The sequence below is a fragment of the Malania oleifera genome, chromosome 12, assembly GCF_029873635.1.
Source record: "Malania oleifera isolate guangnan ecotype guangnan chromosome 12, ASM2987363v1, whole genome shotgun sequence".
In the NCBI taxonomy this organism is placed as follows: domain Eukaryota; kingdom Viridiplantae; phylum Streptophyta; class Magnoliopsida; order Santalales; family Ximeniaceae; genus Malania; species Malania oleifera.
Genome location: NC_080428.1, coordinates 5941736 through 5967881, shown reverse-complemented (window position 1 = coordinate 5967881; position 26146 = coordinate 5941736). Strand labels below are relative to the sequence as shown.

Genomic DNA, 26146 nt, shown 5'->3' with positions numbered 1-26146 from the left:
GACGAGGTATGGAACATGAACTTAAGTTGTTACCAAGAGTGAAACCACCTTCAAGAGGGCCATATCGAATAGCTCCTCCGAAGTTAGCAGAGTTGAGGAAACAACTTGATGAGATATTAGAAGTGAGCTATATACGACCTTCTAAAGCACCGTTCGGAAAATCAGTGTTGTTTCAAAGGAAACATGATAGAAGCATATGGATGTGTGTAGACTACCACACGCTCAACAAGGTGACTATCTGTAATAAATACCCTATTCCACTGATTGCTGATTAGTTTGATCAGCTAAGTCATGCAAAGAACTTCACCAAACTTGACTTGAAATTAGGCTACTATCAGGTGAGGATAGCAAATGGGGATGTGCTGAAGATGACCTATGTGACATGGTATGACATATATGAGTTACTTGCACCAGCAATATTTTGCACCTTGATGGACCAAGTAATTCATGAGTACCTCGACAAGTTTGTCGTGGTATACCTAGATGACATACAATTCCACTCTGAAGGAACATAAAAAGCATCTAAGGAAGGTGTTTAGCAAATTAAAAGAGAACAATCTATATGTGAAAAAATAAAAGTGCTCTTTTGCTCAACGGAGCATCAAATCCCTTGGTCATGTCATTGAGTAAGGTCATATCAAGATGAATATGGAGAAAGTAAAATTTATTCAAGATTGATAGATCCCAACAATGGTAAAGGAGTTGCATTCCTTTCTTGGACTTTCCAATAATTATTGAAAGTTCATGGAGAGGTATTCAAGGAGAACTGCTAAAGAAAGATAATGGGTGGAACTGGACAGAGATGTACTAGGGAGCATTTGACAACTTAGGAAGCCATGATGAGAGAACTGATACTTGCTTTTCCGAATATCATAAAATCTTTCAAGGTACAAATAGATGCATCAGACTATGCCCTTGGTGTTAGTCTTGTTATAGGATGGGCATCCTATTGTGTATGAGTGTCGTATGATTATTGAAACTAAAACAAAGGTATGCAACTAAAAAGAAAGAGATGTTAGCAATGATACATTGTCTTTGCGTATGGTGGCATTACCTACTTGGATCAAAGTTTATGGTGAAAACAAATAACGTAGTTGTTTGTCACTTCATTACACAACCAAAGTTATCGCCCAAGCAAGCTCATTGGCAAGATATCCTAAAGGAGTTTGATTTCCTATTCGAGCACAAGGCAGGGTGAATGAGCCAATTTGCATATGCACTAAGCAGCAAAGCCAAGCTTACGACCTTCTAGATGGTAATACACTTGATCATAAGTAAGGTTACCACAACGATGCGAAGATATATGGAATATCAAGTGTGTTACCATCTATAAGTAGAGTCCTACAACCCTCGGATCAATGAGACTATGTCATGATACTTGAAGAGACTCCAACAGCTTTACAATCTTCTTCTGCTCCACCTTGTCAAGCTAGCAAGTGAGATAAGTTTGGGTATACTCAATCACCTCATCACGCATGTGTTGTTGATATTTATGTTGGATGTTTCAAATTTTTTTAAAAAAATAATATATATATATATATATATAAATATAAGGGCAGCCCGGTGCACAAAGCTCCCACTTATGTAGGGTTTGAGAAAGGAGCGGACCACAATGGGTCTATAGTACGTAGCCTTACTTTGCATTTTTGCAAGAGGTTGTTTCCACGCCTCGAACCCGTGACTTTCTTATATGTGGCGACAACCTTACAATTGCACCTAAGCTCCCCTTCTAAAAAAAAAAAAAACTATTTATTTAATAAATAATATATAACAGTCGTCTATTTTATTTTAACTAATTACACATTATATTTAATATACTAGTTTTGATGTTTTAAAATATTAACTCCGCCTGTGATGCACAGAATGTCCTAATTTTTTCACACACAATCGATCCCAAGCCCGAGTAAAGGAGGAGGGTTGCGTTAGGTAGCTAACAACCAGCATAAAATTTATCAGATCCCTATGATATGAATCCTTACTGAATATTTGCTGGGGCATCCTCTACAAGCAACGCGTTGCACTTGTACCACCCAAGTGTAGTGAAAGTGGGGGTGGGTGGGCTAAGTCGTTGCCATGAAGCGACGCACCATGTTAACGCTCGAGTACAGTGTCAAATATGCGAGTGTTCCTGCATCATTCTAGACGTGAGCAAGTAAAAAAGCTAATTCAGGAAACTAGGATTAGATTAGCAACTTGGAATATAGAGACACTTACGACTATAAGCATGGAAATTGTAGACACAATGATTAGAAGAAAAAATAATATAATTTGCCTTTAAGAAACTAAGTGGGTGGGGGAGAAAGCTAGAGAAATTGGTAAATTGAGATTTAAACTCTGCTACACTAGAAAAGAAAAACATAAGAATGGAATAGAAATTATTGTAGACAAAAACTTAAAAGATAGCGTTGTTGATGTAAACGGAGTAAGGGATGGAATTACAAAAATCAAGATGGTATTACGTCAAGAGATAATAAATATCATTAGTGTTTATGCTCCTTAAGTAGGCTTATTAGAAAATATTAAAAGACAATTTTGGGAAGATATGGATAGTATCATACAAGGCATACCAAGGACTGAAAAAATATTCATAGGAGGAGATCTGAATGAACACGTTGGAAGGGATAATAAATGTTATGAAAGAATACATAGAGGATTTGGATATGAAGACAAAAATGAGCCTGGGGAGATGGTCTTAGACTTCACTACGTCATATGATTTTATGATAATTAATACTTGCTTTAAGAAGAGAGAAATAACACTTAATAACCTTTAAAAGTGGACAAAATTGAAGTCAAATAGTTTTTTTAAAAAAACTAGAAGAGTAGATCGTTTATAATGCAAGGATTGTAAAGTTATTCGAGGTGAAAGCCTAACCACACAACATAGAGTCCTAGTGTTAGATATATGTATTAAAAAATGAAAGAAAAAGGATAAAATAAAACAGTGTAAAATATCTAGGTGGTGGGACCTAGAGGGAGAAAATATAATAAAATTTAAAGGTAAAATGATCAAAGATGGGAAGTGGACTATAGAGGCTTGGGTAGATACAAATACTCTTTGGAGTAGATTAGTTAGCTCGATTAAATAGATAGCAAAAAAGATTTTGGGTGAATCAAGGGAAAGATTCTCGAATGGCAAAAAAAGTTGGTGGAATAAAGATGTCCAAAAAGCCATAATGACATAAAGAATTTGGCATAAAAACGTGGCAAAAATGTAGGAGCATGCATAACTTTGAAAAATATAAAGAGACAAGAAAAGATGCAAAAAAAGACCGTTAGTGAAGCTAAACACAGATCATTTAATAGTTTGTATGATAGATTAGAAATAAAAGAAGGGGAAAGATATATATTTAAACTTGCTAAAGCTAGAGAAATGAAGAGTAAAGGACTTGGGAAATGTAAAATATATAAAAAGTGAGGATGATATTGTCTTGGTAAAGGATGAAGACATAAAAGATAAATAGCGGAGTTACTTTAGTAAGTTTTTTAATGAAAACCAAATAAAAGGCTTAAACTTAAAAATGAGGAAAAGACAAAATATAAGATTTATTCACAAAATTGGAGTTAACGAAGTTAAGTTTGCTCTAAAAAAATGGAAAATGGAAATGTTGTAGGACTGGGTAACATCGCAATTGAAGTATGGAAATGCTTAGGTGATAATGGAACTATATGGTTAACTAATTTATTTAACACAATTATAAAAACTAAGAAAATACTAGATGAATGGAGAAAAGGCACTTTAATACCTATATACAAAAATAAAGGAGATATTCAAAATTATAATAACTATCGTGAAATTAAAATTATGAGTCATACCATGAAACTGTGGAAAAGTTAGTTGAACAAAGATTAAGGCTAGAAACGAAGGCCTCAAAAATCAATTTGATTTTGTTCTTGCAAGATCTACCACAGAAGCTATATATCTTTTAAGAAGATTAATGGAAAATTTTAGTGAAAAGAAGAGGGATTTCCATATGGTATTTATTGACTTAGAGAAAGTGTATGATAGGGTACCTGGGGAAATTCAATGGTGGATTTTAGAGAAAAAAAAAGTGGATGTAGTAGGTATACTAATGTCACTAAGGATGTGTACGATGGAATAATGACAAGTGTAAAGACTATAGACTGAAAAACTAGAGAATTTCAAATCACCATAGGTGTATATTAAAGATCTGCTTTGAGCTCTTATCTTTTAGCTTTAGTGATGGACCAACCAAGAGCATTCAAAATGAGGTTCCATGGTGTATGTTGTTTACAGATGATATTGTATTAATTGATGAAACTAGGGATGGGGTAAAGGCTAAGTTAGAATTATGGAGAGAGGCTTTGGAATATAGAAGCTTTAGGATAAGTAGAAATAAAACAGAATATATGAAATGTAATTTCAGTGATAGTAGGAGGAATATTGGAGACAAAGTTAAAGTTGATGATGAAAAAATAAATAGCATTTGTAGATTTCGATACGTTGGCTCTATTATGCAAGCTGGAGGAGAAATTAAAGATGATGCAATGCATAGAATTAAAGCAGGCTGGGTAAAATAGGGAAATGCTTCAAGTGTGATTTGTGATCATAGAAAACGCTTAAAATTAAAAGGGAAAATTTATAGGACAGCAATAAGACCTAGCTAAATTTGTTGAGATAAGAATGCTTAGATGAATTGTATAATACTGAAACATAAATTAAGGAATGAGCATATTCGCGGTATTGGCTTTATTATTGGCACTTGCCTCAGATTTTCTACATGCTTGATTAGCAGTTTATTTAGATTTATATGTTATTATTTATAGTCAGCAGTCTTATGAACCAACAATTTGATCCTACATCTTTTCACCTCCTTGTGATTCAAGATAGGATCCATATGCTTCCCTTCTGATCTCCTTGATCTGCAATTACAATTCAGCTCTTCTCCAGCAAATGAATGAAACAACTTTCACCTATCTTTATATTCCTAGATGGAAATCTTGGGTTGACTAGAGGACCTTAGACGTTTTTGAGACAAATGAGAGACAGGTAAGAGAGAGAAGGCGAAAGTTTTTTGCTTGCGTTGTGGGGGGGGGGGGGGGGTGAAAGAGAGAAACCTTATGGTGAGAGTCATTTATGGAAAGTTTAACCCTGGAACTTATTTTACCATTTAAACAAGCCCAAAATAACCAACACCTGGAGGTGGTTGCTACCCATAAATTCCAACAAGATTTTAAGGAAAAAATATACTACCAGAAAATAGTTAGGTTCAAAACCTTGTAAAATATTGACCTTTTTTATAAAACCTAAAATCATAACCTTTCCCCATTAATACTACATCATGGACAGCTTCATCCAAGACTTGTGAGCAGTTCTACATATGTTTCACAAGAGCCTTGTCACTTTAAAGGGGGGGGAAAATGCAACCCTAGAACATAGGATCGCAAACAAACTTCAATATGACTAGCTGATCTATGCAAACAGTCATTGAGTATTTGTAAATTAGGCAGTCAATTTCAATTTTCAATAACAAATCAACTTTTTTCTACAAGAAAACTAATCAAATTATTATGAACAAATTCTCAGACTTGACATTTCATAATAGCAAGCTCCACTCTTAAAATGATCTGGCGTTGAGATGTTTTAATAACACTTACCAGATTCAGCTCACATGAGATACCGTAACCTTTCAATGCACTTCTCACAACAGGCCAAGCTTCTTGCAAGTACTTTTCTGAATGAATAGGATAAAAGCTAAGAATAAGCAATCCAATAATAACACAAAGCTAATGGAATACATAAATGGAGGTTTTCAAGTGCAGAATGTAGTTTGCAGCAAGTAATACTTGCTGATATGCATCAGTAATTTAAGCAGCAACCTTTACCCTTTGAACCCGCACTCATATATGACTTAGGGTAAAAGGCACTTACCTCCTTTGAGGTTTGGCAAAAATACAGGGACCTCCTTTGAGGTTCCAAAAATTCCACAAACTCACCCTAATATTTGCCAAAAAGACATAGACCTCCCCCTTGTATTTGGCAAATAGACACAAATTTTTTTGGGGTGCAACTGTTCCAAAAATCAAATATCAGGGGAAGTTTGTGGAACTTTTGAAATCTCAGGGGAGGTCATGGGATTTTTAAAAGATCAAGGCAAGTCCTTGTCCTTTTGTCAAACCTCAAGGGAGGTTAGTATCTTTTGCCCTAAGAATTATTATATTATATAAGGACAAGCAAAACATGCAAAGAAATGAATTATTAAGATACATTCAAGTCTATCACCTAATAGTAGAACAGTAGGGGATTGTAGGGAACAAAAGCAAAAGAAGGGGGAAGGAAGAGAAGAGAAGGGAATAAAAGGGAAGAGGAAGAGGAAGAAGAAGAAATGAAATGTCCAACGAAATGATTTATGAAAATATATGCAAGGTAATTGCTTTGTAATTCATACTACATTACTAAAGGCACAAACAAAAGGGGGAGCACCTTCTACACAATATGATGCAGGACACTAGAAAATTATACAGAATAAGAGAGAGAGAGAGAGAGAGAGAGAGAGAGAGAGAGAGAAAGCAAAAGAAAGAGTAATAAGAGAAGAGAAGGAAAGAAGTACAAAGAAGAATGAAAATGTCCCAAACATGCAGCTACCAAAATGCTTATACCCTACAATTAATTAAAACACATAACTGCGAAGTAGCCCCCAACATAACAAAAATTATACAACACAAAGTCTAATTTATGAATATTGTCCTAAATCTAAACCAAAAATCAGTATGCCGGATAGGCGGTCATCCATCACAATGACTCCCTATCCAAGCAGCAAGGCAACAACTATGTTAGATGAGTGACAGACACACATTAGGTCAGTACGTGTTATGTGACGTGTAGATGCCCAGGACCAAGGTAACTACAGGAAAATAAAATATGAATTTTCGAATAAAATACTTTTTTCCCTTTTGGAACAACGCTATTAGGAAAAATAAAAGTTAAATCCTTTTTTTTATAACAAAAGAAGATATCATTGATAGAAAAAGAATTTACAAGAGGAAGAATGAGAAATCTCCAAAGACAAATTGAGACACTCCAAGACTAAACAAAAAAACATTTAAAAAAATACCCAAGGGAAAAAAAAATCATCAAGTCAATGTGTTCCTCCAATCTCTTTGAAACTCTAGAAAGCTTGCCTCTTTAAAAAATCCATACCCGACACACCACAAAGAGTATTATGTTTCATCCATAAACCCCATAACAGTGAGAGAAAACCACACTTCCGTAAAGTTGCCTTGTCCTTTCTTCTACCAAAACCTACAAAGGATATTTCTAAAAAGTCTTCCACTAAGGGAGCACAAACCTAGCTTTCTTCCGTAATATCAAATAGCATATTCCAAATACTCCAAGAAAATTCAAATTGCAAAAGAAGGTGAGAAGTTGTCTCAAGGTTCTTGTAATAAAGCACACATACATTAAAAGAGAGAGCCTTCATAGGTCTTCTAACCTGCAGCGAAACCAACCAAGTGAAGCCTTTATTTTAGGGGGAACTTTAGCCTTCCAAATAGGAGAGTATAGTGAGAAAGAAGAGTTGGAACCATACAAAAATTCACAAAAAGATTTACAAGAAAATACACCATAATAAAGATAACAAAGATGACAATTCCACCATCTCTCTATCGTTCAGAGTTCTCCTAAAATGAATATTCTAGGAAACCAAAGGACTACTCAATCCACCAACAAAAAAAAATGGCTTTATTTTGTTCAAAACTTAGATGAAATAAACAAGAGAAAGAAGTAGAAAATGGTGTATTTCCCAACCAAGGGTCTTTCCAAAAACAAATATTAGAACCCTTCCCCACCTCAAGTTTAGTGTGGGATGAAAGAAGGATCTGAGAAATGGATCTCCGCGGACTCCCCAAAGAGCATCTTAAATTAGCATTGGTATCCCACCCATTCCATCCATCCCAAACTTACTTCTTATTACTTTATGCTTAGAGGACCATTCTTCTAGAGGGAAGTGTCACAGCTGTTTAGCTAGAAGAGCGGTGCTTTCAGACAACAACTTGCCAAGACCCAAACCCCACTCCTTTTTAGATCTACAAACCTCAATCCAACTCAGTAAATGGTCCCTATGACTCCCCCTGCTGGACCACAAAACTCTCTCATGATCCTCTCAATCTTGCTAGCAATCCCAACCAGAATCTTAAAGACAAACAGGAAATATAAGGAGATGCTAGGAAGACAAGCTTAAATTGAAGTAATTCTATCCCCAAGAGAAAAAGGACTCCCTTCTAACCATCCAATCTCTTCGTCACCCTTTCCACTACTAGGTTCCATACATCTGCAGCTCTAGAGTCACCCCCTAGAGGGAGACCTAGGTATGTCAAAGGCCAATCCAAAATACCACAGCCCACTTCGTTAGCCCACTCCCTAACACGCTAAATTGGCACATTCATAGCAGCTATACCACTCCTCCATATTGAGTTTGAACCCAAACACCCTCTTGAAAATATGAAGAATACCAAAAATACTCCTAAAAGAGAGAATGTGATCATCTACAAAGAAAATGGTGTCATTAGCGAATTGGAGATGCTATACCACCAACCCCGCATTGGACAAACAACCCCTAGTCCAACAATGCCAATGCACACCAAAACACTTCCTTGTAAAAACTCTATCCAAAAAACTCCAACATTCACTCTATCGTAGGCTTACTCAAAATCCAATTTAAAGGCGAACCCCCTCTTCTTATTCCTACGAATATCCTCCACCACCTCATTGGCAACTAAAATAGCATCCACTAACTGCCTCCCCACAATGAATTCGCTTTGAGTAATAGAGATGGTATCATCAAGCACCACACCAAACCAATTAGCCAAGACTTTAGTAATAATCTAATACACACTAGAGACAAGACTAAATGAAGAGACAAGACTAATAGGTCTAAAATCTTCCACTTTAATAAAATTGGATTTCTTCGGAACCAAGGCTATAAAGGAGGAATTAATACTCTAAGGACTCCATTATCAAATAACTCACTGAAAAAATTTTCAACAAATCCTCCTTTACTATAACCCAACACTCTTAAAAGAAAGCAATGTTAAAACCATTTGGGTATGGGGCCTTATCCTTATCCATCCCAAAAACCACCCCCTAACTTCCTCCTCATCAAAAGGTCTATCTAACCAACACATCTGATCAACAAATATAGGGTTCCAATCTAATCCCTCTATTATCAACCTACAATGATCCTCCTCCAAATACAAATTTTGGAAAAAATTGATGATAACAAAAGCAATATGACATTGATTATTAGATACTATCCTATCCACCACATCTAACTCCCTAATCAAATTCTTGCTTCTTTTCCCATTAGCTAGTCTATGAAAGAAAGAAGAGTTGCAATCACCATCCTAAACCAATTTGAATTTGGTTTTTTGTCTCCAATTCCTTATTTCCCGAATTATTACCTCTTCTAGCTCATTTTTCAAGAAAACTCTCCTAATCTCCTTAACATCTATAAGATTACAATCTTGCTCCTTCCTATCCAGTGAAGTTAACTCACTTAAGATGTTAGATTTTCTAATTTTGATATCACCAAACATCTCCTTATTCCAAACTTTCAACTTCTCCTTCAAGCGTTTCAACTTTCTTATGAAATGGAAACCACCCAACCCCTTTCGAATTCCTCTCCCCAAGAGTCCCTAACCAAAGGCTTGAAGGTTGCATGATCCAACCACATATTCTCAAATCTTAAAGGCATAAGACCCCAAGACACCTTTCTAGATTCCAGTAAGATCGGAAAATGGTCCAATGTAGTCCTAGGATGAACAAAACGAAAAATGTTTGGAAATTCATCCTCCCACTCGCTGCAACCATAGTAGTCAAATGCGCAAAGGGCACTTGGAGCCAAGGCACAAGGCAGTGTGGCAAAGGCGCACACCTCACGAAGGTGAGGCACACAATTATTAAAACTATGTACAATGCCTATTTGATGGGTAACTGATATATGGACACGTCAATAGTAATATTAGAATTTAAATGCCAAAATATTCAGGACCAAAACAAAAATGCTTAGAAATTATGACTACCAAGTTCCAAGTGAAGCAAACATAGTTCAACATAAGTAATTAAGCATGCAAGAGTTCAAGCTTCAAATTACAAAGGAAATGAAATTGCCAAGCCAAAGGCCCAAAAGCATCAACATAGTTCAATATCAAAAGAAAAGAGTACAATAAAAGATTTCAAAGTCTACGATCTACAAATCCTCCTCAATCATCACTCATAATCAACTAAGTCTGCCAAGACATCATCATCATCCTCTTCTTGATCAGAATTTTCTTCTCCAACATCATCTTCCTCTTTTGTCTCCTTTGCACTACCCACTTGGATCTCATCCTCATCTACAAGTTCCAACACTGTAGTCTGGCCCCTAGCAGTGCTAGATGAAGCTCTTCCTCTAGAAGATCATGGCATATTCACGCTTATTCTTGATCTAGTGTGATGCAGGGGGTTGTTTATCCCAACAACACTGGCATCAGAACCCCAAGTCAAAATATCATCTTCAAACACAAGTTCATCATCCTCATCGAAATCGCCATCCATCTTACCAATCAACCACTCATTACTATCATCAATGTCCTTTAGAATGATGGGATCAATGGTGTCATGCTTGTTGTATCAACGCCTCAAAGTTCAATTATATTTCACAAATACCAAATCATTCAAGTTGTTGGGTGTCACGATCCCAAATCGACTATGTACTAAGGAGATCTTGGGCTTATAAGGGTGCTTTGGGCTCTGACTGTTTGAGGCACCTTTCATAGAACAAACCCATGAGGCCTGTGGCCAAAGCGGACAATACCTCACTAGAGTTGGACCCAAGACTATTGCATTTGATATCAGAGCCACCCTAGGGGTACTATCATATGGGTGGATCTTACACATAAGTGTAAGCCACTGCGACAAGGGCATCAAAGATCGGACGAAAGAGTCTGTCATGGTCCCACACCGAATGTGTACTAAGGAGATCATGGGCTTGTAAGGATGGTTTGGAATTTGACCATGTGAGGTGCCTTTTATAGGACAAACTTGTGTGAAGCCAGAAGACCGGACAATACATTGCCGAAGGTGGGCCTAAAACCGTTATATTGGGCTATACTATTTCTCCTTTTGCTATGAAGCTACAAGAAGTTTAAAGTAATATAGTAAATAATAATTCTAAAAGGCAATAGATTGGTAGTTCATGTTCTTTAATCCACAATATCCTAATGACTTACATGTTGGAATATGCTCCAATATCTTTCACGACCAGTAGCACTACACATAAGGCTAAGGATTTTCATAGCAAACTTTTGCAAGTTAGGAGCAATGATCCAAATGATATCCACCATTGCATTGTTATTAAATAAATTCTAAATGAATACCTACAAGCTATGTAGCAAAAATAGTTTTAGATAGAAAGAGGTAGTAAAAATGCTATTTTACCAGGTGCTTTTATCTTCCTTTGACTCACTGCCAAATCAATTCCAAAGAGGCCACTAGTGCTAGTGTAATTTTCCAACTCATATAAAACTCTATCTTGCAATTCAAGGGTCGGCACCAACCTTGTAATGCATTTGTACAAACCTGCCATGATTTCTTCATCTTGCAAAATGTGGGGGTTTGAATGGTAAAATTTTGGGTTCAAGTAGTGTGCAGTTACATGCAAAGGTTGATGGAGTCGGCATCGCCACCTCATATCAATAATTTCAAACGGTGAAACACTTCCTTGAATTCATCCTCTCTCGCACCGAAAGCCTTAGTTATGGCTTCCTTAGCCCTATCCATTGCTTCAGAAATATTCCATAGCAGGTTTCTTTTCCCCATCAACCAAATAGAGTACACTGACAAGTGGGTCTGTCAATTTAAAAACATAGACAAGGGTACTCCAAAAAGTAGGCATCAAAACAATACTAGCTGCTCTTTTTCCAGCTACCTCCTCTGCCCATTTAGTAGTATTCCAACCTTCAAAAGCAAACATCTTCCACAAGTTGTTCTTTTGAAGGTGTATCAAATGAAGAGTGATGAACATAGTTGTGAATCTTGTAACAGCAAACCTTAGTAATACCTTCGTCCGATGAATTGTCTCATCAAGTTCACCGCACCAACAGGGTTATAAATATAACCATTCAAAAATATTGCTCTGTCAAAGTTGTATGAATTATATGCATCTTCCCAATATCCTCCGATATTAAATTGAAGCAATGAGCAACACAATGTGTCCAATATTAATGTGGCCTCTTTGCTTCCAACAATCTCCCTATTCAAAAATCAAGGAGTGAAGCCGTTAAAATATTAAAATAAACAATATATACATTTAGAATGTAGTTCAAGAAACAAGTTCTTACCTATTGCAACCTAGTTTGTAGCATTATTAGCTACTACTTGAATCACATTTGATTCTCCAATTTCCTCCACCATAGTAATTTAAACATTCTATCCGAATTCTTGACAATATAATAAAAATCAATAGACTTGATGAACATTGATCCCCTTGGAGAATTTACTAAGAAGTTTATTATGTCCTTATTGCCCATCCCTCCTTATGGACCTTCATCAACTCTTTCGTTCAACTAACGTTCTTCTTTAGGAAGGGAATTCTCACTTCATGATAGCTAAGTGGCTTCATTCCAAGACCATATTGCCTAATCGATTCAAGTGCCACTGCAAAGCTATCCAAACATACAACATTAAATGGTATTCCAACATCATACATCCACCTAGCAAAATCTGTCATTACCTTTTGTCTTAGTTCTTTCTTACACGCCTCATATATTGATGTTTGCTTCATCTTCCCTTCTTTCCTAACCTAAGCTGCTTTCTTTGGACTAAGAGTAAAAAACAAGCATATAGCCCCTTCTATTTTGCTTTCTTCAAGGTGGACTGGTGTGAACTTCCACTTCCACTACTAAGCACTTTATTGCCACGAAGGACCAATTTCCTAAACTTCGTCCTAACCATAACAATCTATGTCATCAAAGTCGTGCAATAACTCATTTTCCTCCTCTATATCTTTCTTCAACATATGCCCCCTAATCTCCTCATGAACATGAGCAAGGCACTTAGAGCATCCTTTTACATTTAGAAATCCTCCAACAACTTGAGTTTTCAAAATCCATTCAAGATTTAAGCCTGGTTATCCTAAATGCAAAAGCAATGTGTTGAGAATTCCACTTGTGAGCTTGTCCCACATTGAAAAGTTTGAGAGAATTATGTGGGTGCTTATATACATGGTTGGGCCCAAGACCCAACAAGCTTAAGCTTTTGGATCAAGTTGGTGCTCACCCATGTGTGTCAAGCCCACTCATGGACTCCTCCAACGCTAACAAGTGGTATCAAAGCCGATGGTTCGTAACTTTGGGTGAGCGACATCGTAAAAAGTCGATACGTGAAGCTAATTTTCCTGTCGTGCTAACAATTGGAGGACCAAATGTGTGACCGAGGTCAATAAGGATCATCTAGGCTGGGTATGAATCCGAATAGGGTCAAGACGTGGGAGGTAGGATTGGTTTAGAGACACATGGAATACAATCCGAGACACGTAAGGCGTCAGTGGTAAGGTCCATTTAAGCAACTATTGGGGAATTGGGCTTACTCCCATTAGGGAGATGGTTTTCGTTCAAAGGGGAGCAGTTGGAACTCACAAGTAAGGGAGAGATTGTTGAGAATTTCACTTGTGAGTTTGTCCCACATTGAAAAGTTTGAGTGGATGATGTGGGTGCTTATATACATGGTTGGGCCCAAGACCCAATAGGCTTAAGCTCTTGAGTCAAGTTTGTGCTCACCCATGTGTATCAAGCCCACCCATGAATTCCTCTGGCGCTAACAGTTTCCATTGTCACAAGGAAGGGCATCTACGAAGGGATTGTCCAGAGCGCAAAGTCAAAGAGAAGGAGAAGACTTCCGAATCTGGAGATGCAGCTGTCGCAAATGGCTATGACAGTGCAAATGTTCTTACAGTCTCAGAACATAACTCGGGCGACGAGTGGACTCTTGATTCCGAGTGTTCATATCACATGTGTCCCAATAAGGATTGGTTCCCTACCTACCAATCCTTAGATGGGGACAAGGTATTACTAGGGAATAATGCGGCTTGCAAAGTTGTCGGTATTGGCACAGTAAGAATCAAGATGTTTGACGGGCTCATAAGAACATTAACAGATGTCAGACATGTTCCAGAATTGAAGAAGAACTTGATCTCTTTGGGTACACTTGATTCAAAAGGTTATGGCTACAGAGGTGAAGGTGGAGCTATAAGAATTTCTAAAAGTGCATTAATTGTGATGAAAGGGAAGAAAGTCAATAGCCTTTACATGTTACAAGGAAGCACAGTTACAGGGACTGCTGCTGTATCATCAAGTTTAGAATCTAATGTCACCAAATTATGGCACATGCGGTTGGGGCATATCAGTGAGAGGGGTTTAGCCAAATTGAGCAAGTAGGGACTACTTTGTGGACAACAAGTTAGAAAGTTAGATTTTTGCGAGCACTGCGTATTTGGAAAGCAGTGTCGAGTAAAGTTCAACGTTACTGTTCATCGAACAAAGGGCACCTTGGATTATATCCATTCGGATTTATGGGGTCCTTCTCGAGTTCCTTCTCATGGTGGTGGCAAGTATATGTTAACCTTCATTGATGATTATTCAAGGAAGGTTTGGATTTTTATTTTGAAGCAAAAGGATGAAGTCTTTGTCAAGTTCAAACAATGGAAAGCTTTGATCGAAAAACAGACTGGAAAGCAGATCAAGCGACTAAAGACTGATAATGGTTTGGAATTTTGTGGTGGTGAATTTGAAAAGTTCTGCAAGGATCATGGTATTGTCAAACACCGCACAGTAAGACACACCCCACAACAAAATGGGCTTGCAGAACGAATCTATTAGAGAAAGCTAGATGCATGTTGTCTAATGACGGATTATCAAAAGAGTTATGGGCTGAAGCTGTCAACACAGCTTGTTATTTGGTCAACAGATGTCCATCTTCGGCCATTGGTTTCAAGACTCCTGAAGAGGTATGGTTGAATACCCCAACTAAGTATGAAAATTTAAAAATTTTTGGCTGTCCTACTTATGCTCATGTGAATGAAGGAAAGCTTGAGCCAATAGCGATGAAATGCATTTTTTCTCGGACATCTTGACGGTGTGAAAGGGTACAAGTTATAGTAACCAACTAAAAGAAAATGCATTATCAGCAGGGACGTGACTTTTAATGAAGCTGAAATGCTAAAGCCTCAAAAGGAGCTATCAAAAGAAAATAAAGACCCCAATGTCCAAAGAAGGTGGAGCTTGAGGCAGAGCCATCCAAAGAAAACTCAGTTGGCCGAGAAGAAGAGCAAACTCAAGGGGAGGAAACGGATACACCACAATTGCAGCAATATCAGTTGGCTAGAGATAGGCAAAGGAGAGAGATAAGACCTCCTCAAAGGTATGGCTATGCAGACTTAATTTCATATGCTCTAAATGTTGTTGATGAAATTGGTAGGTGTGAACCACAGTTATACAGTGAAGCTATCACTAGTAAAGAGTCTACTCAATGGATTGGTGCAATGACGGAGGAGATGGAATCTCTTCACAAGAATCATACTTGGAAATAAAGACCCCAATGTCACAAAGAAGGTGGAGCTTGAGGCGGAGCCATCCAAAGAAAACTCAGTTGGCCGGGAAGAAGAGCAAACTCAAGGGGAGGAAACGGATACACCACAATTGCAACAATATCAGTTGGCTAGAGATAGGCAAAGGAGAGAGATAAGACCTCCTCAAAGGTATGGCTATGCAGACTTAATTTCATATGCTCTAAATGTTGTTGATGAAATTGGTAGGTGTGAACCACAGTTATACAGTGAAGCTATCACCAATAAAGAGTCTACTCAGTGGATTGGTGCAATGACGGAGGAGATGGAATCTCTTCACAAGAACCATACTTGGATACTTGTTGAAAGGCCAAAGAACCAAAAGATTCTTGGAAGCAAATGGATCTTCAAGAAGAAAGAAGGAATTCTCGAGGTTGAAAGTGCAAGGTTCAAGGCTCGTTTGGTTGCAAAGAGATATACACAAAGGGAAGGTATCGACTACAACAAAATTTTCTCTCCGATGGTCAAGCATAGCTCGATTCATATTTTACTTGCCATTATTGCTCACTTAGATCTAAAACTTGAGCAGCTGGATGTCAAAACAGCCGTTCTACATGGTGATCTTGAGGAAAAAATCTACATGAAGCAGCCCGAGGGATTCGAAGTTCAAGGTAAAGAAGATCATGTCTGCCTCCTAAAGAAATCTTTATATGGCCTAAAACGACGACAATGGTGTAAACAGTTTGACAGTTTTATGCTTGAAAATAATTACTCTAGGAGTAAGTATGATAGTTTTGTGTATTACAAGAAACTCTCATATGGGTCATTTATTTATTTGCTCTTGTATGTTGATGACATGTTGATTGCTTGCAAGAACATGTTAGAAATTAACCTCCTTAAAGCTTAATTAAGTACAAAGTTTTTGAAATGAAGAATTTGGGAGCTGCAAAGGAAATTCTGGGAATGGAGATCTACCGAGACAGAAATATGGGCACTTTGTCTTTGTCACAGAAAAAGTACATAGAGAAAGTGCTAGAGCGTTTGGGCATGCAAAATGCAAAGTTTGTCACAACTCCATTAGCATCACATTTCAAACTCTCATCGGCTTTGTCACCGCAGACCGAAAAGGAGGTGGAGTACATGGCTCATGTCCCCTATTCTGATGCAATTGGCAGTCTCATGTATGCAATGGTATGCACTAAACCAAATATTTCACAAGCTGTCAGTGTTATAAGTACATGGAGAATCCTGAAAAATCTATTGGCAAGTTGTAAAGTGGATTTTGCGCTACCGGTACAACTGATGTAGGCATGGTTTATAGAAGAATCAAAGATGCTGAAGGAAGCATCAACGGATTTGTCAACTCAGATTATGCTGGAGATCTTGATAAACGACGATCGCTCACTAGGTATGTGTTCACTATATGCGGATGTATTGTCAGCTGGAAAGCAAATTTACAGTCTATTGTTGCATTGTCAACCACTGAAGCAGAGTACATTACCACACCAGAAGCAGTAAAAGAAGCTATCTGGCTTCAAGGAATAGTCAGTGAGTTGGGTGTACAATCGAAAGAGACAACAGTCTATTGTGATAGTCAAAGTGCAATTCATCTGACGAATAATCCTATGTTTCATGAAAGAGCCAAACATATTGATGTCAGGATGCACTTTATCAGAGATGTTGTCACACAAGGTATTGTCAAAGTTGAAAAGATTTCTACAGCGGACAATCTGGCAGATATATTGACCAAGTCAATTCCAGTTAGCAAGTTCAAGCATTGCTTGGACTTGATTGGAGTTCAATGCAAATGTGGGGGACATAGAGAAGAGCGGTAGAGATGAAACTATGGATAACTGAAGCCAAAGGTGGAGATTTGTGAGCATGGTGGTCTTCCACCCACCATTGTTTATTGGCTTGCATTATCCATCGTTGCATTCTCCTTTGTTTGCATGCATTGGTGGAAGATAATGGAGCATTGTTGGCATGCATTGGTGGAAGATAATGGAGTGGTTTGTTTTTTATGGTGGAGTAGAGCACTTTGTCTCCCATTATGCTTATAATGGAGAATGGTGGAAGACCCTTGTTAGGAGATATTGTTTTTTTTTTTTAGGGGACCACTCACCCATGCTTGGTCCATGATTTTATTTCTTTAAACGTCATGATTCATTCTCAATTGAAGAATCATCAGAGGAAGAAATCCAAAGAAGAAGAAGAGATAAATCTTCTTGTGAGCTCTCTTTTTGTATTTTACCTGAATGTATTAAAAGGGTGAAAAAGGGCTTTTGGGTATTTTTGAGAGAAATTGTGACAAATGCACCTATCATTGTTTCAATTTCATAGTGAATCATTCTCGCTACTCTCCTCTCGTGGATGTAGGCAATTAGCCGAACCACATTAAATTTGTGTCACTTTATTGTCTTTATTTTTCTAGCACAATTTTATTTCTCCTTATCAGCATTTTATTTCAACAGAAACATTTATATTTCTTAGGCCTGGATTTGGATCTTGGCTTAAATCTGCCTTTTCCACCTTCTTGACTCCTTTTATCTATTCTTCCTCTTGCGACAAGACTTTCTACTGAACCTTCAGATCTACTTTTCGATATTCTTTTCTTCAACTCTTTCGAGTTTAATGCCGCTTTGACCTCTTCCATGGTAAGAGATTCGCGACCGTACATCATGGTATCGATGAAGTGTTTGTAAGAACTTAGCAAGGAACACAACAGAATAATTGCTTGGTCTTCGTCTTCGATTTTAACATCTATATTCTTTAGATCAAGAATAGTTTTGTTAAAATCATCTAGGTGCTCTTTTATGGGCTTTTCTCTGTGCATTTGAAGAGTATACAACTTTTTCTTCAAATACAATCAATTTGTGAGTGACTTCATCATGAACAAACTTTCCCATTTCAGTCATAGCTTAACAGCTGAAGTTTCTTCAGACACTTCTCGCAGAACTTCGTCTCCCAAGCACAACAAAATAGCGTTGTGTGCTTTCTCCACGATCTCATCTTTTTCGTCTTCTTTCAGAGTCTCTGGCAATGCTTCACTTCCTTTCAAGGCTTTTGCCAAACCTTGATGAACAATTAGAGCTGCGAGAATGATTCACTATGGAATTGAAACACAATTACAGGAGCATTTGTCACTATCTCACTCAAAAATACCCAAAACCCTTTTTACACGCTTTTAATACACTCGGGGAAAATACAAAAGGAGAGCTCACAACAAGATTTATCTCTTCTTCTTCTTCAGATTTCTTCATCCGAAGATTCTTCAATTGAGAATGAACCATGGCATTTAAAGAAATAAAATCATGGAGCAAGCATGGGTGAGTGGTCCCAAAAAAAAAATACGATATCTCCTAACAAGGGCTCCACTTATCTTTTACCATTCTCCATTATAAGCATAATGGGAGACAAAGTGCTCCACTCCACCATAAAAAACAAAATACTCCATTATGTTCCACCAATGCATGCCAACAATATTCCATTATCTTCCACCAACACATGCAAACAAAGGAGAATGCAACGGTGGATAATGCAAGTCAATAAACAATGGTGGGTGGAAGACCACCATGCTCACACAATGTATATACTATATTTCAAAAATAAACTTAAATTGATAAATGAATTAAATTCAAAAAAATGTATAGTTTGTATACTCTATTTCCAAACAAAACAGCAGCTAAATTCAATAAAAATGTTCTATATTAATTATTAAGTTGCATTAAACTACATTATTAATTACATATAATATAATATTAACTTAATGGCTTAATGCAAGTTAATCTATAACTTGCAAAGAGTAGGCACCCTGCCAGCCACCAGCAAGCAGCAGCAACAATAGCAAAATACTGAACTTACTTGCATGAAGCAGCCTAACAACTCACGAAGACTGGCGATGATGACTCACTGTTCGAAGCCACTCACTTGTTCAAAGGCTCTCTTGCTGGCGAAAGGCTCGCAGACTCAAAGATGAAGATCATCCTGGTTAGAAGAATCGAACCTCGAAGATGTAGGGCTCTTGAAAAGGCTCTCTTGCTGGCAAAGGCTCAATGACTCAAAGACTTGAAGATGAAGGTGTTCATGCTGGTTTGAAGGCTCAAAGACATACGTCGTGTTGGTTCGAAGACTCAAACCTCAAAGACAAAGGGCTCTTTTGAAGGCTCTCTTGCTAGCAAAGGCTCAAAGACACGAATACGAGAAGATGAAGGTGTTTCACGCTGGTTCGAAGACTCGAAGACGAAGCCTAGACCTACTGGTTCAAATTGAAGCCTCTAGCTAAGGCTAGAGCTAGTTTGAAGGCTCTGGCTTTGGCTTGATATTCTGTCAGTCTGTCAAAGCCTTGTGTTTCTTTTTTAAAAGGTTTAAAAAAATGAAGTTAAAAGGTCAAATATCTCAAGGCGCGACTCACTGTGCCTTGAGCCTAACTATGCTTCACTACACTTCCTGAAGGTTGCCTTATCTCAACCCCGATGAGGCGCTAGCCTCATCGCCCCTTTACTACTGGCATGACATGCTTTTGACTGCTATACACAAAACAAAAACCTACCAAGTTTGCTAGCCACGGCCCTCTTCAGACCAAGTAAACAAAGCATTCCCCAAGGGAATATCTCTTAACCCAAAGTCCCTGATATGAAAATCAAAATTCTGCATGCTAGTTGGAACTCTACCAGCCCTTTTCCTCTCACTAGGGAATCTCACTACATTAAAATCACCTCCCACAATCCACCTAGGGGAACAGAAATCAAAAACATAGTACAACTCCTCCCAAAAGGAGCTCTCAAAAGTTGGTCCATTAGGCCCATACACAAAGGAAACCCACCATTGAACCCCCCCCCCCCCCTTTTTTCTCACTTCAAATAAAACAAAAAGGGAGAAAAAATTGGACAAAGTGTCCAACTTGGAAATATTTTGAGAATCCCACATAACTACACTACAATGGCGCCAAAAGCACCGCATGAGGGTAAGAACTCCCACTCCCTACTCCCCCCCCCCCCCGCGTCCAATATACTCTCCTAACAACCACCCATTAACCTCTTTCAATTTAGCCACCTCTATAAGGCAATATCAAGAGAGTATTTGTCCAAGACTTCCTTAACCAACAAGCTTCAAAATTTAACTCGCTTACCCTCCTTTCCAACCCTTTTTTTGCACTCATAATTAATAGAAGAAGCCAATTTTTTAAACTCTTTCTGGACTTTCTTTTTCCTTCTTTCATAAGTCCTAAGACTAAGGCACGCCTTCATCGGGTTTCCAACATGATCTAAGAGCCCCAACCCTAGAGTCCCATGGAGTTTAAGCACGTCTAAATTGTCTCTCTCACCACTCTCACAACTAAACCCACAACCCTTTCTCATATTAAAATCCTCCTTATAGCATAAATTTTTTGAAGAAAGAATGGGTTGGGTAGGAATAGGTAGAATACCTTTGCTAATTATACATGGGTCAAGGTCCTCAATAAAAAAAACACCCTTCCCAAAAAAATACCCCCCTAACATCACAAGGATTAATAAAATTATCCATAGGAGAACAAATGAACCCAAGGCCAATATCAGAAGGCACAAGCCCCTCAACATTTAAGACTTTCAAATGATCAAGTTGTAATTAATGAGATTAATACCTGCATGAGCATTTTTAGGAGACAGTTGAAGGCAATCTCTGTCCAACTGTTGTAATATCTTTACTGACTTGACACCTTCAACCAACTCTCCCCCCTCATTCTCTTTACTATAGCTTTCCAATTAATTTGAATAGATAAAACTATTCTTTGTTTCTTAAGAGGTAGCCTCTTGCCTCATGATTACTTTACCACACCTTTCTAGACATTTAGGGATCTCTGATTTATCCAAAGCTTTCAACTGAGAAGAGCTCATACACACGTCCTCAAATTCCGAATCTTTCCCAAAAGCAAACCATTATTATCCTCTAACCAGTCTTCCAATTCAATATCAAAGTCCTACAAAATACACCTCTGTTTGGCCTCGCAAAGTTGTGTTGTATTTTCCACAATGTTTTGAAGGATCTCATTCTTTTTAACTGTTTCTTCCATATCTAAAGAATCTGCAATATTTGCTACTAGCCTCTCTCCTTGAAGTGAGAGGTCAACAAGAAGTTTTACTTTTTCTTATGTTGCTATTTAAGAATCCCCCTTGATTGGTGAAGGACAACAATGTTCCATCTTGTCGGTCATCTATGCCTTCGACAAGTGAGAATCATGTTTACCTCTTGGAATCATACTCAAACTAGATTTTTCTTTCTCAATCCACCCTAGGCCCACTAATCCAGCCCACTTAGCATTTTTTGGGTCTATCTGAAAATAGGCTTCAATACAAGACCTCCTGGCCAAAGCGAGTGACATAAAATTGTTTGTCCACTTTCACAATTTTCAAACTTCTAATCAAACCACTAATTTTAGGCAGAAAGCTCTCAAAATTTGAAAAGGAAATGGGCTTCAATAATGCCCAATATACTTTCTCCCCTGATTTTTTTCTTTCCAAAAATAAAGTCTTACCTTTCTCCATTATCCAACAAGGTTCGCAGAAGAAATTCCTTCTCCAATCATGCTTAGCTCCATGCTTTACGAACTCTGCATAATTGAGCTCGTTGGCTAATCCCTTAAGTGTCATCTCCATTCCATTCCTTTGCCCTATATAGGTAGAACTGCACTGTCTGCATGCCATGCCCAAGAATTTCGAAGGGTTCCTTTTCAAGCAATCTACGTCCCCTTTCAACGACCTACAAAAACTCCACCAACTTGAGGCTTCCCTGCCCTTTGGAATTCTCAACAAAAATCTTCCCCCTAAGTATAGCAGTTTCTCAACTACGATCATTCTTCTGAATTTGTTTGACATAAATTTGGCGATCAACAAACCTCCTGGATATTTCATCTACTTAATCCACAGGATTTTAGCATTCAACCACTAGAACTCTCACATGTTCCTAGAGCCAGCAGACCTTATCATTTAGCAAAACACAACAAGACTTCTTTCTTCCTAACTTTTCCAAAATTTGAAAGGCACCCAATTCTGGAATCCATTCAAAAGAGAATAGTTTTCTGTATATTAAGATGGATTTCGGCATCATAGGAACTCCCATGCTCACTCTGTACCTTCTTCCTCAACCCAAAAACTCAAAGGAGTTCGTATAAACTAAGAGAAAGCACTTGATCAAATTACCAGGAGCTAGGGCATCTGGGTTCCCAGGTCCCAGTTCCAACGAAACTTCTTTGAAAAGAAGAGCCTCAAATCTGCCCAACGTGCAAAGAAACCTTCTTTGAAAAGCCAGCCAAAGAGCGACATTGGGTTGTGAGGCAATAGACCTTGTTGGACCCACAAAGCGATGAAGAACATTAGCTGCAATTGATTTGCAATGATGAAGAACAAAAATCAAGATCAGCTACAACTAATCTACAGTGATGAAGAAGAGTCGCAATGGTGGAGTAATCGTCGTCACGAGAGGGAACAAGTCGCAAACAAAAGAGAGAGTAGCTACAGCTGATCTGCAGTGATGAAGAAGTATTGTGATGGTAGAGTTGTCACAAGAGGGAACAAATCATGAGAGTCGCAATTGTTGAACAAAGACTCTTCCAAAGGCTTCAAGTTCTAGTGCTAGCCTCTTCTCCAGAAATGAGACTACAATTTCTAGTGGTCGACCCTTCGCCAAAGAAGAGGCTCCAAGCCTATGAAGAGGTTAAGATTGTCCTCGAACGTCAACAAGGCAAAAGTGTTCGACGACTAGAGGTTGGGAGGAAGAGTCACTGGAACTAAGGTTCATCATCAAGTCTCATTTCACCGCCATCCATATTGTAGCAGATGTTATTTATTTGCATAATACGCATATATGTGTGCATTTCCAATGACAATTGATTGTCAAAATGTCCAAGTTCTATAAGTTCATATCAACTCTCTGCTATCCCTAAAATGAAACTTAGCTCCTCCATGCATAGCTTCTAAACATCATTTATAACCTCCATTCCAGCAACTAGCATCGCAAAATATCACCTCCCCTTTACTTTCGCCACAAAAATAGTACAAATAGATTGCTTTGCGCCTAGTGCAAATCTCAAGCTTTAACAGAATTACAGCAATATCACATTGAAATACAAAAACATAAGTTTCTAAGTAGATAAGGAAAATCTGCTCCTTGGGAATTTTGCAAAATGTTCTAAGAACATGCCATGTTTTGACACAAATTCTTATACTTATGCACTTGTTAATTTAATTACAAAGGAAAATAACTTACAGTGATAATGTATATTTACTAGTTTGTATAATTTCTTATGCATGAGAAGTGCAGGATAATTAGGAGAAATTTATATAGAAATTCATAATACTTTGAAAGAAAGCAGATCAACTCATTCAGCCAATGTTATTACTCAGCAATGGCAGAAATAAATTTTTCCATGCATTAATGAACTTGAGAAACTCCATTTTTATTTTCCTTCCCATTTGCAGATTTGTAACTCAGAAATGTCTTTTCTTTTGGCAAGCAGGATCATTGGGTAGAGACTTATGGCATCATGACTCAGCAATATGCAAAGTTGCAAACCCATAAGCACCATTTTGAAACAAATTGCACCAGTAACACAACCATTAATGGGCAACACATTAGGAGCATCCAATAAAGTTTTCAAACTAGATAAATTGCAGCCCTCTTTGATATCTCATGCAACATTTCTCTCACACCCTCCCAATGTAGGAAAGGACAAGTTATAATATGGATCATGGAGCCTAGAACTAGGATCTTTTAGGGCTCCTTACTCCTCAAGCGTAGCTATGACAACTGAACTAGGACTCTTAATTCCAACTTCAACCTTTAAATCTCCCACAGCAGCAAATATGCCCACCAACATGATTGTTAAATTGCTAAACATTAGGATAAGTTATTGAAACATACTCTTCGAACCTGTCTAATAATTAATAACACTTCCGTTATGTAAAAAACCGAATAAAATTACAGAAGATTAAAAATAAAAAGGATAAAAAAAAATCCTTGGCCAATTTTTTGTTAAATCTTCAACTCATCCTAATCCACATTTAATTTTAGTATTTTAAGAATTAATTTTGCACGAACCTATTTACTATCTATTATTTGATTAACAAATCCTTCTTATTGGAATGCACGAAGAGTTTTAGACACCTTTACTGTTCTGTATAAATGGGCTGGTGGCTTTAAGCTTAATGTTAATTCCAATTGAACATGGGGCTCATAAATATATCACAAATATGTAGAGCATAACATATTTTCCAATATATTATCACAAATTATTTGATAACTTTAATCAAATCATACCAATTGGGTTTACAAAGTCCAATCATTATGCAATTAATCGAATAGCATCTTATTTCAGTAACTGATGTACATCCCTTGATGAACTATGTATATCTAATATTACATTCAAGATTCATACAAAAAATGTTTGGCAATGTCAAAGCACATGTCTAATATAGAAACAATAAATTTCCCAGACCTAAATTCAAACATCTTTACAGTTTCTTGACAACGAGATTATGAGATAACTTGACCTTGATTCAGTGCAACAAATATAGTTTCTTACATGTATCCAAGGTGCCTGCTAAGGAATCTTTAATCTAAATAGACACAATTCTATGTGAGCAGCAACATTGCACATGCTAGCCTAAAATGAAGTAGCAGTTTAAACAAAATTTAAAAAACAAACCAAAATTAAAATAAAACTCAACAAATCACTTGGAAAATAAGTTTCAAAAAAATAAATAAATAAATAAAGGCAAAATCTTTAATAAGGGTTTGGACGAAGAGAAAGGACCTCTGTATGCTGGGAAAAGAGTGGAGAAGGAGCTGACTTCGAGCATTCCACCTTCGTTCCAGGAGGGATCGAACTTCTCGACCTTCCAGTGGTCAATAGTGGGGTCTTCGTCCCAGGGCTTAGGCTTGTCGTGCTTTCCCTTATGCTTCTTCGACTTCACCATGTGCTGCTCGTCGTCTCCATCCCCGTTGTTCGCCATTTCGTCCTAATCCCACCGTACTCTTCCTCAAGCCAACTAAACCCTATTTTACACTATCAACAGCGCCGTGCACCGGGGCCTACGTCAGGCATTGTGAGACGACGAGCGACTGAAGCGCTTGCACAGCTGAATCGCAGAGAACTGGAGAAAAGGATTCGAATCTTCCACGAAGCAAGAGGTCACCGTCTTGATGAAGCTAAGACGTCTGGTGACTGGAGAGGTGCGAAGGTCGCGAGAGAGATATAGGGTTCAGAAGTCGTTCATGCAAAACGCAGCGTTGCATCTCCCGACCATGTCCCGCACGTATGCCTAGCGTCTCTGTTATACAAACGTGTCCAAAAATAAAAAATGAAGAAGCAATTGTCAATACGTATTGGACTCGCATCTAACCATGTCCGGCGCTTTCCCCTTTTGAAGTATTCATGTTTCCTAGCCATGAAGAGGAGTAGATATTTTCGAATTGCAAAATAACATGTCATCAGATTTCATCTCTCCATCCTATTTTAAATATGATCACCACTCTAGGCTCCTCGGAAAGAGTGCACCTCTTTGGTGACACTTAGAATAAAGTTGTCACACAACATAATCAGTCCACTCTAAT

The 26146-nt window shown here is 37.8% G+C and overlaps 1 protein-coding gene across 1 annotated transcript in view; it reads right to left on the bottom strand.

The window, feature by feature from the left end:
* Window positions 1-25887, bottom strand: part of LOC131143788 (KRR1 small subunit processome component homolog) — a 55253-nt gene extending 29366 nt beyond the window's left edge. The window contains exons 1-2 of the mRNA XM_058092127.1: window positions 25347-25887; window positions 5619-5695 (exon numbers count right to left, since the gene is read on the bottom strand). Coding sequence (XP_057948110.1) covers window positions 5619-5695; window positions 25347-25545 — 276 coding nt within the window. The 5' untranslated portion in view covers window positions 25546-25887. The remainder of the gene's footprint in view (window positions 1-5618; window positions 5696-25346) is intronic.
* Window positions 25888-26146: the final 259 nt, after the last annotated feature.